Genomic DNA, 13,646 nt, shown 5'->3' with positions numbered 1-13,646 from the left:
ACAGAGTATTATGGAAGCCCATTTCCGAAACATAAAGGGAAAAATCGTGCTTTTGTAAATCATAATTATGACATATAAAGTCGAAATTATGACATATTTATGAGATGAAACGTCGTAATTAATCACATATTAAATCGAAATTCTGACTCTAAAATGTCGAAATTCTGACATAAAACTAAAAATTTTCAAAAGTTGAAACTGTGGTCTACTATACTATAGTCATAATTTACTTTTGAGAAAAATGTTTGAAATTACGACAAAAATTCACAATTATGACAAAGAAAGACAATGTTGATCTTTTAACTCTCATAATAATCTCATTTAGAGGGTTGGAAATTAAAAATAAGACAAATATTACTAGAGGCAACAATAATAATCAAAAAGTGAACATTTAAGCAATTTAATAAAAGTCTATTGTTTAATTAATATTCATTAAACTTATTAATAAATGCTCATTTATTAAACATTAAATAAAGGTTCATTTCTAACATACTTTGGATTCATTTTAAGCAAGCGATACAATAATTTTTAAACAATTGTTGAGTTAAATAAAACTACCCAGCAGGTTGGGCAAACATTTAACCCAACTGCTGGGTTAAAACAACCCAGTTGCTGGGTTTGTCCATTTTAAACCCAACTTCCTTTAACTGACATCTCTTCTGTACAGTAGGGAATAAATCTATCAAAAGGAGGAGATGTGAGAGCAGATTTTTCCACAGCTCTACTGTCCCCATGGCTATGTCCTGTGAAATTTTTTCTTCATTTTTTCTTTATTTATTTTCATTTAACTTTCTGATACACAATGCCCTGTTGGGGCAACTAAATGGCTGCACTTTGTTCTGCACTATGTTCTAGATCCTGTTTAAATTTGACAATGAGGGGGTGCATACAACATATTTGCCCACTGGCAAGTTGCCGCACATTCAAATATGATTTTCAAGAAAAAAAGAAAAAGAAAATAAATGCAGAACATGTTCACATAGTACATTAACATGATTATATGCATGGATATATGCACCATATATGCACCTTACTATGTTCACTATTAACCATGAAACCATTCAGAAAAATATGGGCAGAAATGGGTTAAGTATGATGTGGTATGATGTGCTATGTTGTAAGCAGTAAGAACCTTTGAAATAACTTTCATCAACCAATCAGACTCAAGCATTCAACAGCTGCGTAGTGTAAACTTGATTATAATTCAGTAATATAATAAAAGTTCATATACATTATCAATGTATTAAATTGCAACTTCATCATTACAAATGTGTAATTACAAACATATTAAAAAGCTTACAAGTTTTTAAAAAAAAATGATATTAGCTTTCCATAAATTATTGTCCGTACATTTGAACCATATTTCAGTGATGATAGAAGAATTTATGAAATTACATTAAAGTCCTACTTAAGTGGGTGAAAAAAAGCCTTCTACAGAAAGTACTTGAGTATACTTGAGTGTGAACTGAATGTAATGTTTTCAGACATTGCATGCTCATTGCAATGAGATGAAAATGTATTATAGATTAACATTTATGTTAAATGCACATCTTTAAAATAAATGATTTTCAAAAGAATTACACTTTTAAAAGTATACTCTTTTTCAATTTGGAGAAACTTTGTCAAGCTATGAGCTTCTTATGATTTAGAGTAGCCTGGTTAAATATCATGTCAGTCAGTTAAATTGCATGTTAGTAACAAAAAGTAGATAACTACACTGAAGATACACAAGGGGGCAATATATTTTAAAAATTGTATGTGTATATAATTTGTAATTTCATCTAGCCATGCATTATTTCCGTCTTAACAACAATAAGAGGTTTTTAATTAATCTCTATAGAGTGAAAGTGTTACACCAGAACAGATAGATGTAGCCTTCTATCAAAATATTGAATAACAGTAGCATATGCTGCTATAAAAAAAGAGCATAAAATGCTGCCAAAGACTTGATGTCCCTGAATGGGACTTCTGCACAGTGGGACTCCTTTCTTGTATCTTTAGGCTTCACAGTTCAGATTTAATTGTCTTCCTGTTGACTCTCAGTGTAGTTAGTGGTTTGACACTCATTCATCTAGTTATCGCTGTGAGATTTCCAGTCAGCAGTGCTGCCAGACTCTACTGATAACAGCCATAGTAATTTGCTCATGTTACCTTTACCCTGATGTTTCTCTAAACCCATGATTGTTTCTTCTTCTGTGGAACAAAGAAGTTTTAATGAATCACACAGCTCTTTGCACAAAATGAAGTTAATTGTGAACATGTCTGTCAAGAAGCGCAAAAAAACAAAGTTTACAATGCACTGAACATGACTGAATTGTGGAAGAGTATGCAAAGCTGATCTTTTTCTTTCTTTCTTTTCTTTTTTGTAAAAACCATGGAGACCCCCATGCACCTAGGTTTCCAGTTCTTTGGAAGCATTTATTTAAAGGGTGTCATGCTTGAAATAAAATGAAAATGAGTTATGATAAACAGGCTTTATTAACAAAAACAACCAAACTCAGCACGTGTTGACGAGAACCGACAGAGAGAACTAAAACACAACTTATATAGGTCAGTTATTATACAGTAATTACAGTAACATTTACTTGTGATATATCTCTGATATTGTCTTTCCTTCAGAACTTAATGGATAGGGGCCGTACTCCCTCTACCCTTAAAGTCTATGTCACAGCTATAGGGAGGGAGGGAGAAACAAACTTGTTGTTCGCTTCCTAAAGGGATCTAGGAGGCTGAACCCTCCTTGCCCCGCACGGATTCTACCTGGGACCTGTCTTTGGTTCTCAGAGGCCTTAAGGGCCCTCCCTTTGAACCACTCCAGACTGCCGACTTACGTCCCCTAGCGCTGAAAACTGCCTTATTGCTAGCCTTAGCATCGGTAAAGCATGTGAGCCCCTCTTGAATTCGGGCCTAACGACTCTAAAGTTGTCCTGAAACCAAGACATGGATAACGGCAGTCAGAAGAGACAGAGATGTCATTTTTACAGTCAAACACCCTCACAACAGAGTGGAGGATGACGTTCATCATGTTTTTTTACAATGAACATAACATAAGCAACATCTTTCTCAAACAATGTTTAACCGATTATTTAAATTATTAACAGTTTAACTTATCTGTCATGAGCCATTTGCTTGTAATGAACCCAGCTAATTAATAACTAAATATAAATGTTATCTATAATTTGGATTTAAAGATAAACTTACACAACATAATAACTCATATTTTATCTACTACGGCGACAGGCATTTGACTAGCAGCTGTATAAACACTCTGTTACCGTAAAGGACTGTGGGTAATTTATTCGCCCATGAGGTGTTGACATCAGATTCTGCAGCACCAGAGTCAGCTTTAGTAGAAAATGCGAGAGATCTTCAAAACATTAGTTTACCCACCGAATATTGCATACGGATACCAAGCTGATTAGGTTACAACAAAAAGAGCATATACGCTACTTAAGACTTATTAATACACGAGTGTTTACAAAAACGTGTTTTTGGTAAGTAGTTGGCTAACTAATGGATACAAAGTATGCGGATTTTTATAAATGTAGTGTCAATAAATAAATGAGCATACATGCAAAACTGAATTAAATGTAAATTGTGCTAAACAATTGTAGTACATTGTTGCGATATTGAATGACAATAATGTGAGGCGTTCATTATTTTGATGTGGATTTGACCAGGCGATATCGATAAAGTTTTATAGTCTCTCAGGTTGCAGAATTTGTTGCACGTGGCTCGTTGGTCTAGGGGTATGATTCTCGCTTCGGGTGCGAGAGGTCCCGGGTTCAAATCCCGGACGAGCCCATTGTTTTTATTGTTAATTTATTATTTCATTTGTTACATGATCCCTTTATTTGTAGTGATAAAATAGCATAGATACATGTGAAAATGACGATGTGTAATGCGAAATAGGGTTTACGTACGTGGGTAGTAATAACGCAACTGAAAGAGTTAACAGACCGACGCGTGTTCGCGTAGACTCCTTGCAGAAAACGAACAATATTTGCAGTCAAGTTCGACAAATATAGGCCCATGAGTTAATATGAACAATTTAACCACAAAATTATAAGAGTTATGTTAGTCACAGCTTCATCTATTAATACTGCTAAATATTTTACAAGCGGCTCGTTGGTCTAGGGGTATGATTCTCGCTTTGGGTGCGAGAGGTCCCGGGTTCAAATCCCGGACGAGCCCATGTTTTTATTTATGTTTATTTACTTTAAAATATGACGATGCTTTTGTCAGAAAATATGATGACAATAATATTTTACAATAATAGTGGAAAGTGTGGTGGAATGTACATCGTCAATATACATTTAAAGTTAACATGGACAAAAATAATCAGGGGCTCCAACAATGACCTGAGAACATACTGTAGTATCAAGAAGACTAGAAAACATTATATATATCTATACACACACACACACAAACACAAAAATGTTTCCCATTATTTCAGAATAAACTATAATTTATAAATAACCTCATATTATGACTACTCTAAATTTAGGACACTGATACCTAAATCATTGAACATACATGATCAGTATTTCCCCCCTTTTCTATTCTATTTCTATAGCAGAACTATTCAAGGATATTACCAACCACATCTTGCATCCCCTAAATGGTGTCTGGGAAAAAAAGCCATTTGATAACCCTTTTTCTGATAGCTGCTATTTGTCAATTTTCCATTTACAAAATTATAATCATTATTGATGGACCCGAAATGGTCAATATTCATATTCATGCATTTTTATTAATATTTATGTTAATCGTTTATGGCTTATGATTTATCAGTTTCACTTTTGATTTCCTATATTTATTAACTCATACTTTATATATATTAATTCTTCCCATATTTTCAAGTATTTACTTGTTATTATACCCTTATTTATATTTAAGATGTTCAATTGTTCTTCAAAGTGTTCCAGTGAAACAAGTCACGTCAACACGTTTGTGGTTAGATATTGGTCGCCTGCCAAGTACTGCAGAAGTGATGTTTTTCAGAATTAGTGTCTGATAACATTAAATAGTGCAAGATTTGCCAAATTCCCTAAGGGTTAAAACAACTATTTTTGACACTGGACCAGTGGACGACATAATGGGTGAAATTAACCTTTTTTATTTTAACAAAAACATCAGTTTGAGTGGGTTGGGAATTTCCCTGTATGCTTATGGTATAATATGGACTGAGTTATGGATAATAGAGCTTTTTCTCTCCTTTGCTCTCCTGGGCTTCTGCTTCTTCTCTCTTATCTGCAAATGTCTTAATGTTTGAATTCTTTTTGATTTTCATCTATTAGATACAACACTCTGGATTTTACAATACTCTATGATTAACTATTGACTCCTTTATGATGGTCATTTTACCTTTTGGTTTTATTAAGTATTTTCATTATCGATTAAAGTTTGCGGCTAAATTTAATTGTAATGAATAAATCATTTTCATAAACTTTATCTACTGCCTGGATCTCATTTTCCCAAGTTTTTTGCATCAGTTATATTAGAATTATTATCTAATTTTACAGACATTTCCACAGTATTTACCACAGAAGAGAGTTCTCCCTCAGGGGTCTTTCCTTCTTTCCTAGCAAGTTTTTCCATGTCAAGTTTTGTGGAACTTGGAATTTCTGAGCTGACATGATTTCTTGAGTTTTCGGTATGAGGGGATATGGAGGTAAACTGGAATTCTAAATAACTCTTTAGGCAAAGAGAGCTTTGCTTGATGTGTCAATGGGGGAGGAGAAAGGCAGATATCACCTCCCCCACGACTCCACAGTCTCTTTAAAACACGCGGCTCTTTTTCACACTGACAGCAGAGCCAGTTTGCTCTTATTCACACACCCACTAATTCTCACTCAAAGGAGTTAATCTTCTGACAAAGATCTGCAACAGCCCATACAGAGAACTGAATTACTATTCATTGTTCTGTAAGTACATTTCTTGATTTCTTAGTTTCTTTCTAAAACTAAGGTTGATTTGCATTTGCATGTTTCATTAAATAGATTAAAAATATTTTAATATTAAGTTACATGGAACTTATGCCTGGTTTCACATATGGGTTAGATTAAGCTAGGAGTGGACAAAACAATAGCAGTGACATAAGATGATGCAAGTTTCTTTCAGTGAAAATAGTTCAAACATACATTTTAGACTGAGACTAGGCTTAAGCCTCTTAAGTCTCTTAAATCAGTATTTTGTCTTGTTTTCCAGTAAAATATCCCAAAATCCTTAAAACAAAATAAATATACTTTAGAAACAAAAGTGCATATATTAAGACTTTTTGTGTCTTACTTGAGTATTAAAATATTTTTTTTTTTACATTATTGAAGTTTTTCCTTGTTTAAAGTGCTTAGAAATACGCTTAATTCAAGATGTATTCTCTGAAAAATAAGCCTTAATATTTTATGCAACATTGCTTCGCATGTATATTTTGTTTAAGGGTGTTTAGATGTTTTCACTGGAAAATAGGCCATAAATGTTCATTAATTGCGTGATTTTTGCAGTTTGCTGTTTAACACAATAAAGAAAGAACACACTGTTCAAATGGTTTGACACAAAAGTCAAGTTACAGTTTGACTAAAGATGTTTCTCATATAATCTTTTACCTGACCATCACTAACAAGACAACAAAACTAACTAAACATGTAATGTTATGTAAGAGCAATGTTCTGGGTTATTCTATCAATTAAATATATTATTTGTGAACTGAAATTGTAGATGTTCTTATGGCTGCAGAAACCAGAGATCTTTTCACTCTTCTTATTCATGCAGTATTGTATTGTCTGCATTAGTACTCAGAAAGAGGTCAGAGGTCAACTCTTCAGAGGTCAAATTAAATAATATAATATTCTGGATGAACAGGTGGTCTGCAGCATTAGAGTAGAATACTATAAGGATGAATGCTTGGTGAGAGTCAATGATGGCTTTGCCATCTGCTTCAAGATTTTAACTGTCATTTCATTGTGCTTAAAGGGATAATATTTAAAATATGTAAATTCGGTCATTGTTTACTTGTGTTGTTCTAAATTTGAATGTATTTCTTTCTAATGCTGAATACAAAGGAAGATATTTTGGAGAACATTGTGGTGTCCAAATAACATTAGACCCCACTGACATTAATTGAATGAAAAAAAAAAACATATATATATATTTTAAATATCCTCTTTTGAGTATTAAAGGTGCGATTTCAGAAAAATGCTGTTGAAAGTGGATTGGACCGAGCATCAAAACACACTTGTAGCCAATCAGCAATAAGGGGCGTGTCCACTTGTGAGGGGGGAGGTGCCTGTGCTGCATAAAATGTTTGTGAATTTTGGGGCGGAGCTATCAAGACAGGGGTTTGATCCTTTTGGGTAGGGGCATGTTTATTTTGATGATTTCAAATATCAACAGCGTTTCTCAGAAATCACTTACTGCACCTTTAAGAAAGTCATATTGGGGTGAACGCTGCCTTTACACAACAGTTATGTCCAGATGAAGTACACCTGAAAGTAACATCTTTTTTTTGTTTGTTTTTGCAGAGTACGCTAAACACTTTCCAGAAGACAGAACTACAAAATCGTTATATCATCAATATAAAAGTACCAATTTTCAACCATGGTGCTGTTTGAGGATCAAGAATGTGGGGTCTGTTACCTGCGTTACTCTCGGCTCGACCGCGTTCCCAGAACTCTCCACTGTAACCACACATTCTGCACGCCCTGTCTGGAGATAATGGGGCTGCATTACAGCAGCCTGCGCACCATTCGCTGCCCCCTCTGTCGTCAGGTGACTTGTCTGGACCGTGGACTCAGCTTGCAGGAGGCTCTTTTTGTCAATAGCCAACTATGGGACAACATTTGTGATGAACAGGAGGAGGAAGAGAACGAGAGACAGCAGGAAAAGGAGGAAGAGGGGAAAAACTCACTGCCCTCATCACAGGCTGAATGGTGAGTGAGTTACTGACATGACTAAATGATCTATTCATTTATTCAAAAATGAAAATTTTGTCACTCACTCTCAAGTTGTTCCAAACCTGCATGAATTTCTTTCTTCTGCTGAACACATGAGAAGATATTTTGAAGAATGTCAGTAACCAAACAGTTGATGGGCCCCATTGACTTCCATAGTATTTTTTCCATACTAAAATATCTTCTTTTGTGTTCAGCAGAAGAAATAAATTCATACAGGTTTGGAACAACTTGAGAGTGAGTAAATTATTTCATTTAATTTTGGGTGAACTATCCCTTTAAGTATTTTGGCATAATCTATTATTATTTCTTATAAGGAAAAAGCAGTGAAGCAGTTACAAATGAAATATTAGCAGTTATATTAATATAATAAATATTATTAATAAAATAAAATATTATTAATATTTGGGGGAAAAAGTTGCTGTGATACAAACAACATAAAATAGGGAAAAAATTATAAAACAGGAAATTATATCATAGAGAGGACCCAACCTCATGGCCTCTCTTAAAATATCAGATCATTTGACCTTTTTAGAGAAGCCAAGGTTAGTTCAGGTTCTTAAATGTCATGTGGTGTGACTCCCAAAAACACATAATGATATTTGTATTGAAAAATATGTTCAAAAACACTCAAATGTATTTACATTATAAATACAGTGTTATTACTTTTTATTTTATTATACATTTAGAGTCCCTAAATGTAAATGTTTGTTAAAACTAGAACTTGGTACATGTGTTTTAAACAAGATTTTTGAAAGATTTTTTCTTTACTTCGCTGACCCAAGTACCTTACTGGTGACTAATGTGTTACATGCAACCAGATGCTAAAATTAATTTACAGAGTCAAGTGTACCTTTTGAATCAGCAACCTCAATATCACCTGATTCTGTTTATAAGTAGCCAGAATACTAGCAGAAATCGTACACCCGTTGTTATGTGTGGTCTTGTCAGTAAAGCATTTGGTCTCAAATCTCTGATGACTTTAAAGAAGAAACCTCAGTGTCTGTGTAGTAGTAACTCTGTTGTGACAAAAATAAGTCCTGAATGCATTTGTGTTCTCATTCTTTTTTTCCTCTTATCTTTGGTTTCAGTCCAGCGCCAAAACAATACAGACCTAAATTCCGACTCCCGTCTTTCCTGAAGAGAATTACTTTTTCCAGACACCCTGAAGAGAGGATTGTTCCCACCTGCAATGTGTGAGTATTCCTTCCATGTCAAAAGTCATTTTATATCTAGTTTATTCACCCACAAATGAAAATTCAGTCATTCAATGCATATCCACTCACAAAAATACATTATTGATATAATTACAGTAGGAAATTTACAAAATATCTTCATGGAACATGATCTTTATTAAATATTCGAATGATTTTTGGCATAAAAGAAAAATCGATAATTTGACCCATACAAATACCCATGGCTATTGCTACAAATATACCTGTGCGACTTATGACTGGTTTTGTGGTCCAGGATCACATATAGGTGAGTTAATGATGGGTAAATGATGACACAATGTTCATTTCTGGGTGAACTATCCTTTTAATATCTCACTGATCCAACACGATCACATGAGAATGCGTATCAATAGTACGAGTTTGTAATCTTGTAGAACATATACGCCAAAATGAGTTTTGGTGTACTTATGGTATACGCAGTTTTTTCGCGTGCATATGATACGCACTTTATGGCGTGTAGATATGATATGCTCTTGGGTAGGATGGGGGTTTCGTACGTATAATACGCCATAAAGTGCGTATCATATGCACGTGAAAAACTGCGTACCATAAGCACGCCAAAACTCATTTTGGCGTATATATTCTACGAGATTACAAACTCGTACTATTGATACGCATTTTCGTGTGATCGGGCTCCACTGATCAGAATACTGCAAAGATCAAAAATTCTATAGTCTCTAAAAACTATCAAAAATGTATTTTTTATTTTTTTACATTTTCAGTTTTACTAACTTTTTGTTTTGTCTTTCAACACAGACAAATGATGTCATGGCGAAGGATTTCATCCGAAGAGATATTCTGAAAAGCAAGACAGACATCAACAGTGGATTAACAATATCAACAATAGACTTTCGCCGTCTGTTTTGCTGCTGACATTAAAAGTGTTTGCCATGTGCTAATTACGCCTGGCGTACTGAAAAAGCAGGAGCAACAGTCGGCCGTGGACAGGGTCCTTTAAACAAACACAATCCCCTCCATGTGCTTCTCCAACTGCATTTTCCACTTGAATAGCTACAAGCTTGCATCCCTCTCCTCCATCTGAGGGGAGCTTCTCATTAGATATTCCACCCTTAATCCATCCCAGCTGCTGAGGCCGGATTTGTTTCAGTTGTCCCGAGAGGGAGAGGGTCCCAGATGCGAAGCAAGACTTTTGGAGCAGATGGCATCTCGTGAAAGATTCTGACCACCCCCCCCTGTCTCAAATAGACTCTTTAAGTTATTTTAAGCTTTGCTATTTATGTAATTTATTAATTATTGTAAATTAAAAATTTTGATTGCTAAATGTTGTTGGTCTCTTTCTCTCTGACCCCTTGTTAACTTTTTGTTTTATATGACTAGCTACAACAAGGGGTTTTCAAACCTTTTGATACCAAGCACCTCAAAGTTCCTAATATTCTTTTTTAATATATTTGTGAGATAAACCTTAACCATAACAAGAATATTTTGTTTCCAAAGAAAAGGATATGTTTTATATTGTCATTGTACTTTCAAAAGAATAAAAAATATTAACAGTACTATGATTTGTTAGTAGTCTTTAAAAAGGCATGACATTAAATTTAATTATTGCTTAAAAAAACTACAACTTTATGCCAATTTAAAAATCCTTTAACACCATAATTTTTTAGCTCAATTTACAAAGCATAAAAAATTATTTCAGTGAACGTTTGTTTTTATTTCAAGTAACTAAAATGTTTTTGTTTTTTTATGGTTTTGATTTTAGTTTTAGTTAACTGTAATGGTAACACTTTACAATAAGTTTCATTAGTTAACATGAACTAATAATGAACTGCACTTTTTCAGCATTTATTAATCTTTGTTCATGTTAATTTCAGCATTTACTAATACATTATTAAAATTGTTAACATTAGTTAATGCACTGTGAACTAACATGAACAAACAATGAACAACAGTACTTTCATTAACTAACATTAAGGAAGATAAGTAAATACAGTAACAAATGTATTGCTCATAATTCATGTTAGTTAATACATTAACTAATGTTTAACTAATGAACCTTATTGTAATAACCTTGTTTTAAACAAGTTATGAGTACAATGGCTTAGGGTAAAGGATGATTTAGATTATAGGGTAAAAGCTTTAAATAAGACTTTAAATAATATTTTAATTTTTAACAAGAGAAACAGGCTGATTGCACAAGTATTTTCCATGTTGGCATGTGGCAATTTCACTGTAGTGAGTCTCCAACAGACCAAAAAACGCAAAGAAAGAAATCACTCATCCGTGTCAATGGATTATATATGCTTTTCATTAAACACCTGTCATCTTTTACGTCTGAAAGAATTTTGACTACTTTGATTTACCAAAATAATGTCATTATATACACATCTGCATCTGTTTTCTTCTGAGAAAAGCTACAATGTTCTTTCCTTTTCTCAAAAAAACTACATAATTGCAGAGATTTTGTCTTTTGCAAAACTTAAATGGACCTGCAGTGAAAGTTAAGAAAATATATTGAAAAAACAAAACATAAATAAAAAATGTTGATGTGAATTCTTGAGTTGATGATATGAGCTATCTTTATTTTTCCTTGGAAGGCTTAATTGATTTTCAAGCAGATAACTCCAACAAAGCCAAAACAAAGATGTAAATCTTATCACATTCCACAATAAACTGATTCTGAAATGCTCGATAAAACAATTATCCAAGAGTCATAATTGTTTTATAGATCATTTCTGTTGTAGAATCTGTAGGCTACCATAAACCTTATGGTTACACAATGGCTGTTCATACTGGCACAAAAAAAAAAAAAAAAAAAAATTCTTTATACTCACATCTGACACAGATCGGAATTTGTTGCACATGTGTAAACACAAAAATCTGCATGAGATCCAATTTTTCGCATCTGTTTTGAGCCACTTCTAAATGTGGTTTTAAATCAGATACATATATCCGATATCTGGACAGCCTCTACATCTAAACAAGTATATCGGATTGTCCTTGGAATTCCAAGCCATTCCAAGGCAAGGGTGACACGCTTGCCCACAAAATTGTATTATGAAGCAGACGAGTATGTGCTTGCACTAAAACTCACAGCTTTATTTTTTCTTTTCTTTTTTTTTTTTACTGAGGGGGAAACTTTATATTTAGGAGTACAGAAGCTTGTTTTTAACCCCTGCCCTGTGAATTTTTAAAATAAAACCGCTACATTATAGGCTATTTTTTTGTAAATAAACTAGGCCTAACAAGCTTCTCTATTAGCCTATACAGATGCACGCAGGTAATTCACACTCACAATCTCTCGATCTCTCTCTTTTTATTCGTTCAAATGCTAAATGAAAATTTACCGTGCTACTAAAATAACAAACAAAAACTTTGATGTTGGCTTGAGAAAGCCTAACCAGAAAGATTGAAGTAGAATGTCCCATTATCCCTGAAGTCCCTATCCTCTATAAATGAGCAACTTAAAATCTTTTTATTTCTATTATGTCTCTTTCTTTCTCCCTTTTCTTTATATATATTTTAGATTTGACCTGTAAAGCACAGTGGTCAACTAGTTGTGTTTATTTGTGCTATATAAATAAATGAGATGGAATGAAGGTAGTTTGAAAGTTTGAAGGATTTGAGTTTGAAGTACTTTTAAAAGTTTGAAGTTTGATTGTTTTACAGTTTTTCTCAGTCGCTTTGGTACATTTCTCAGATCAGAATTGAAATTCTCAAAACTACCTGTTCAATTCTCACATCATTGTGTCACTTGTGCACATCAAAAAAGCAGTTTCTCATTTCTTTGAACAAGTTGCAAATGCTTTGGTACATCCATGCAAATGATTATGTACAATTCTCTGTTGTTTCCTACATTATCAGTTGCTTATGTCATGTTGATCAAAATGTATTATATTGGGTCTCTGTTGAATAGTCTCACCCCCCACAACATTTAGGCACAAGCTCATAGCATAAGTCTTTACATGCAAAATGGTTGAACAAGTTATCATAATATGTCAAGCATATTTCTATACTTTCTATATTTCCATTAGACTTTTTTCTAAATCTGTCCTGAATTGGTAAATTGCTCCCAGGGGAATCTTGACGACATGACATGACTCAATAACGACATGACTCAATGACATGTTCTGTCAATAAAATACAGTACAAACAGTAAGAGAGTAAATTTGAATCTTTTCCATTCTCTTGCAATTACACTCACACATACACTAAGATGTAACTTATAATTGACAATAATTGTCATCAAAACTTTAGCCATAGTTTCCATCAGAACGTCCCTCCAGAGTAAACGGTTATATTGAGAACATGACTAAACAATTTGACTGTCTTATCCGTACACAATGACACAAGGACTTCTCATTCTGATGGCACTGACATGTTCATTGACACAGATATTTACTTTTGAGAGATGAACTAAGGATTTTGAGTAAGAGAGTGGCTTTTGCAGGTTATCCATGGTGTTTTGCTATTTGTACAAATTGTTTTGAGAAATGCACTTACT

The 13,646-nt window shown here is 33.7% G+C and overlaps 1 protein-coding gene and 1 non-coding gene across 2 annotated transcripts; both read left to right on the top strand.

Moving 5' to 3' along the window:
• Positions 1-3,732: 3,732 nt before the first annotated feature.
• trnap-cgg (transfer RNA proline (anticodon CGG)) lies at positions 3,733-3,804 on the top strand. Its single transcript has one exon. It is a non-coding gene; the product is annotated as a tRNA-Pro (tRNA).
• Positions 3,805-5,821: 2,017 nt separating this feature from the next.
• im:7152348 (uncharacterized protein LOC559250 homolog) lies at positions 5,822-10,362 on the top strand. The gene is made up of 4 exons (XM_067374752.1): positions 5,822-5,927; positions 7,521-7,928; positions 9,041-9,145; positions 9,941-10,362. Exons 2-4 carry the CDS (start codon positions 7,597-7,599, stop codon positions 9,984-9,986), a joined length of 483 nt encoding a protein of 160 aa, XP_067230853.1. The 5' UTR covers positions 5,822-5,927; positions 7,521-7,596; the 3' UTR covers positions 9,987-10,362.
• Positions 10,363-13,646: the final 3,284 nt, after the last annotated feature.

The sequence above is a fragment of the Chanodichthys erythropterus genome, chromosome 21 (genome assembly GCF_024489055.1).
Source record: "Chanodichthys erythropterus isolate Z2021 chromosome 21, ASM2448905v1, whole genome shotgun sequence".
Lineage (NCBI taxonomy): Eukaryota > Metazoa > Chordata > Actinopteri > Cypriniformes > Xenocyprididae > Chanodichthys > Chanodichthys erythropterus.
Note: the sequence above shows the minus strand (reverse complement) of the source record. Positions and strands in the feature narration are given on the sequence as shown.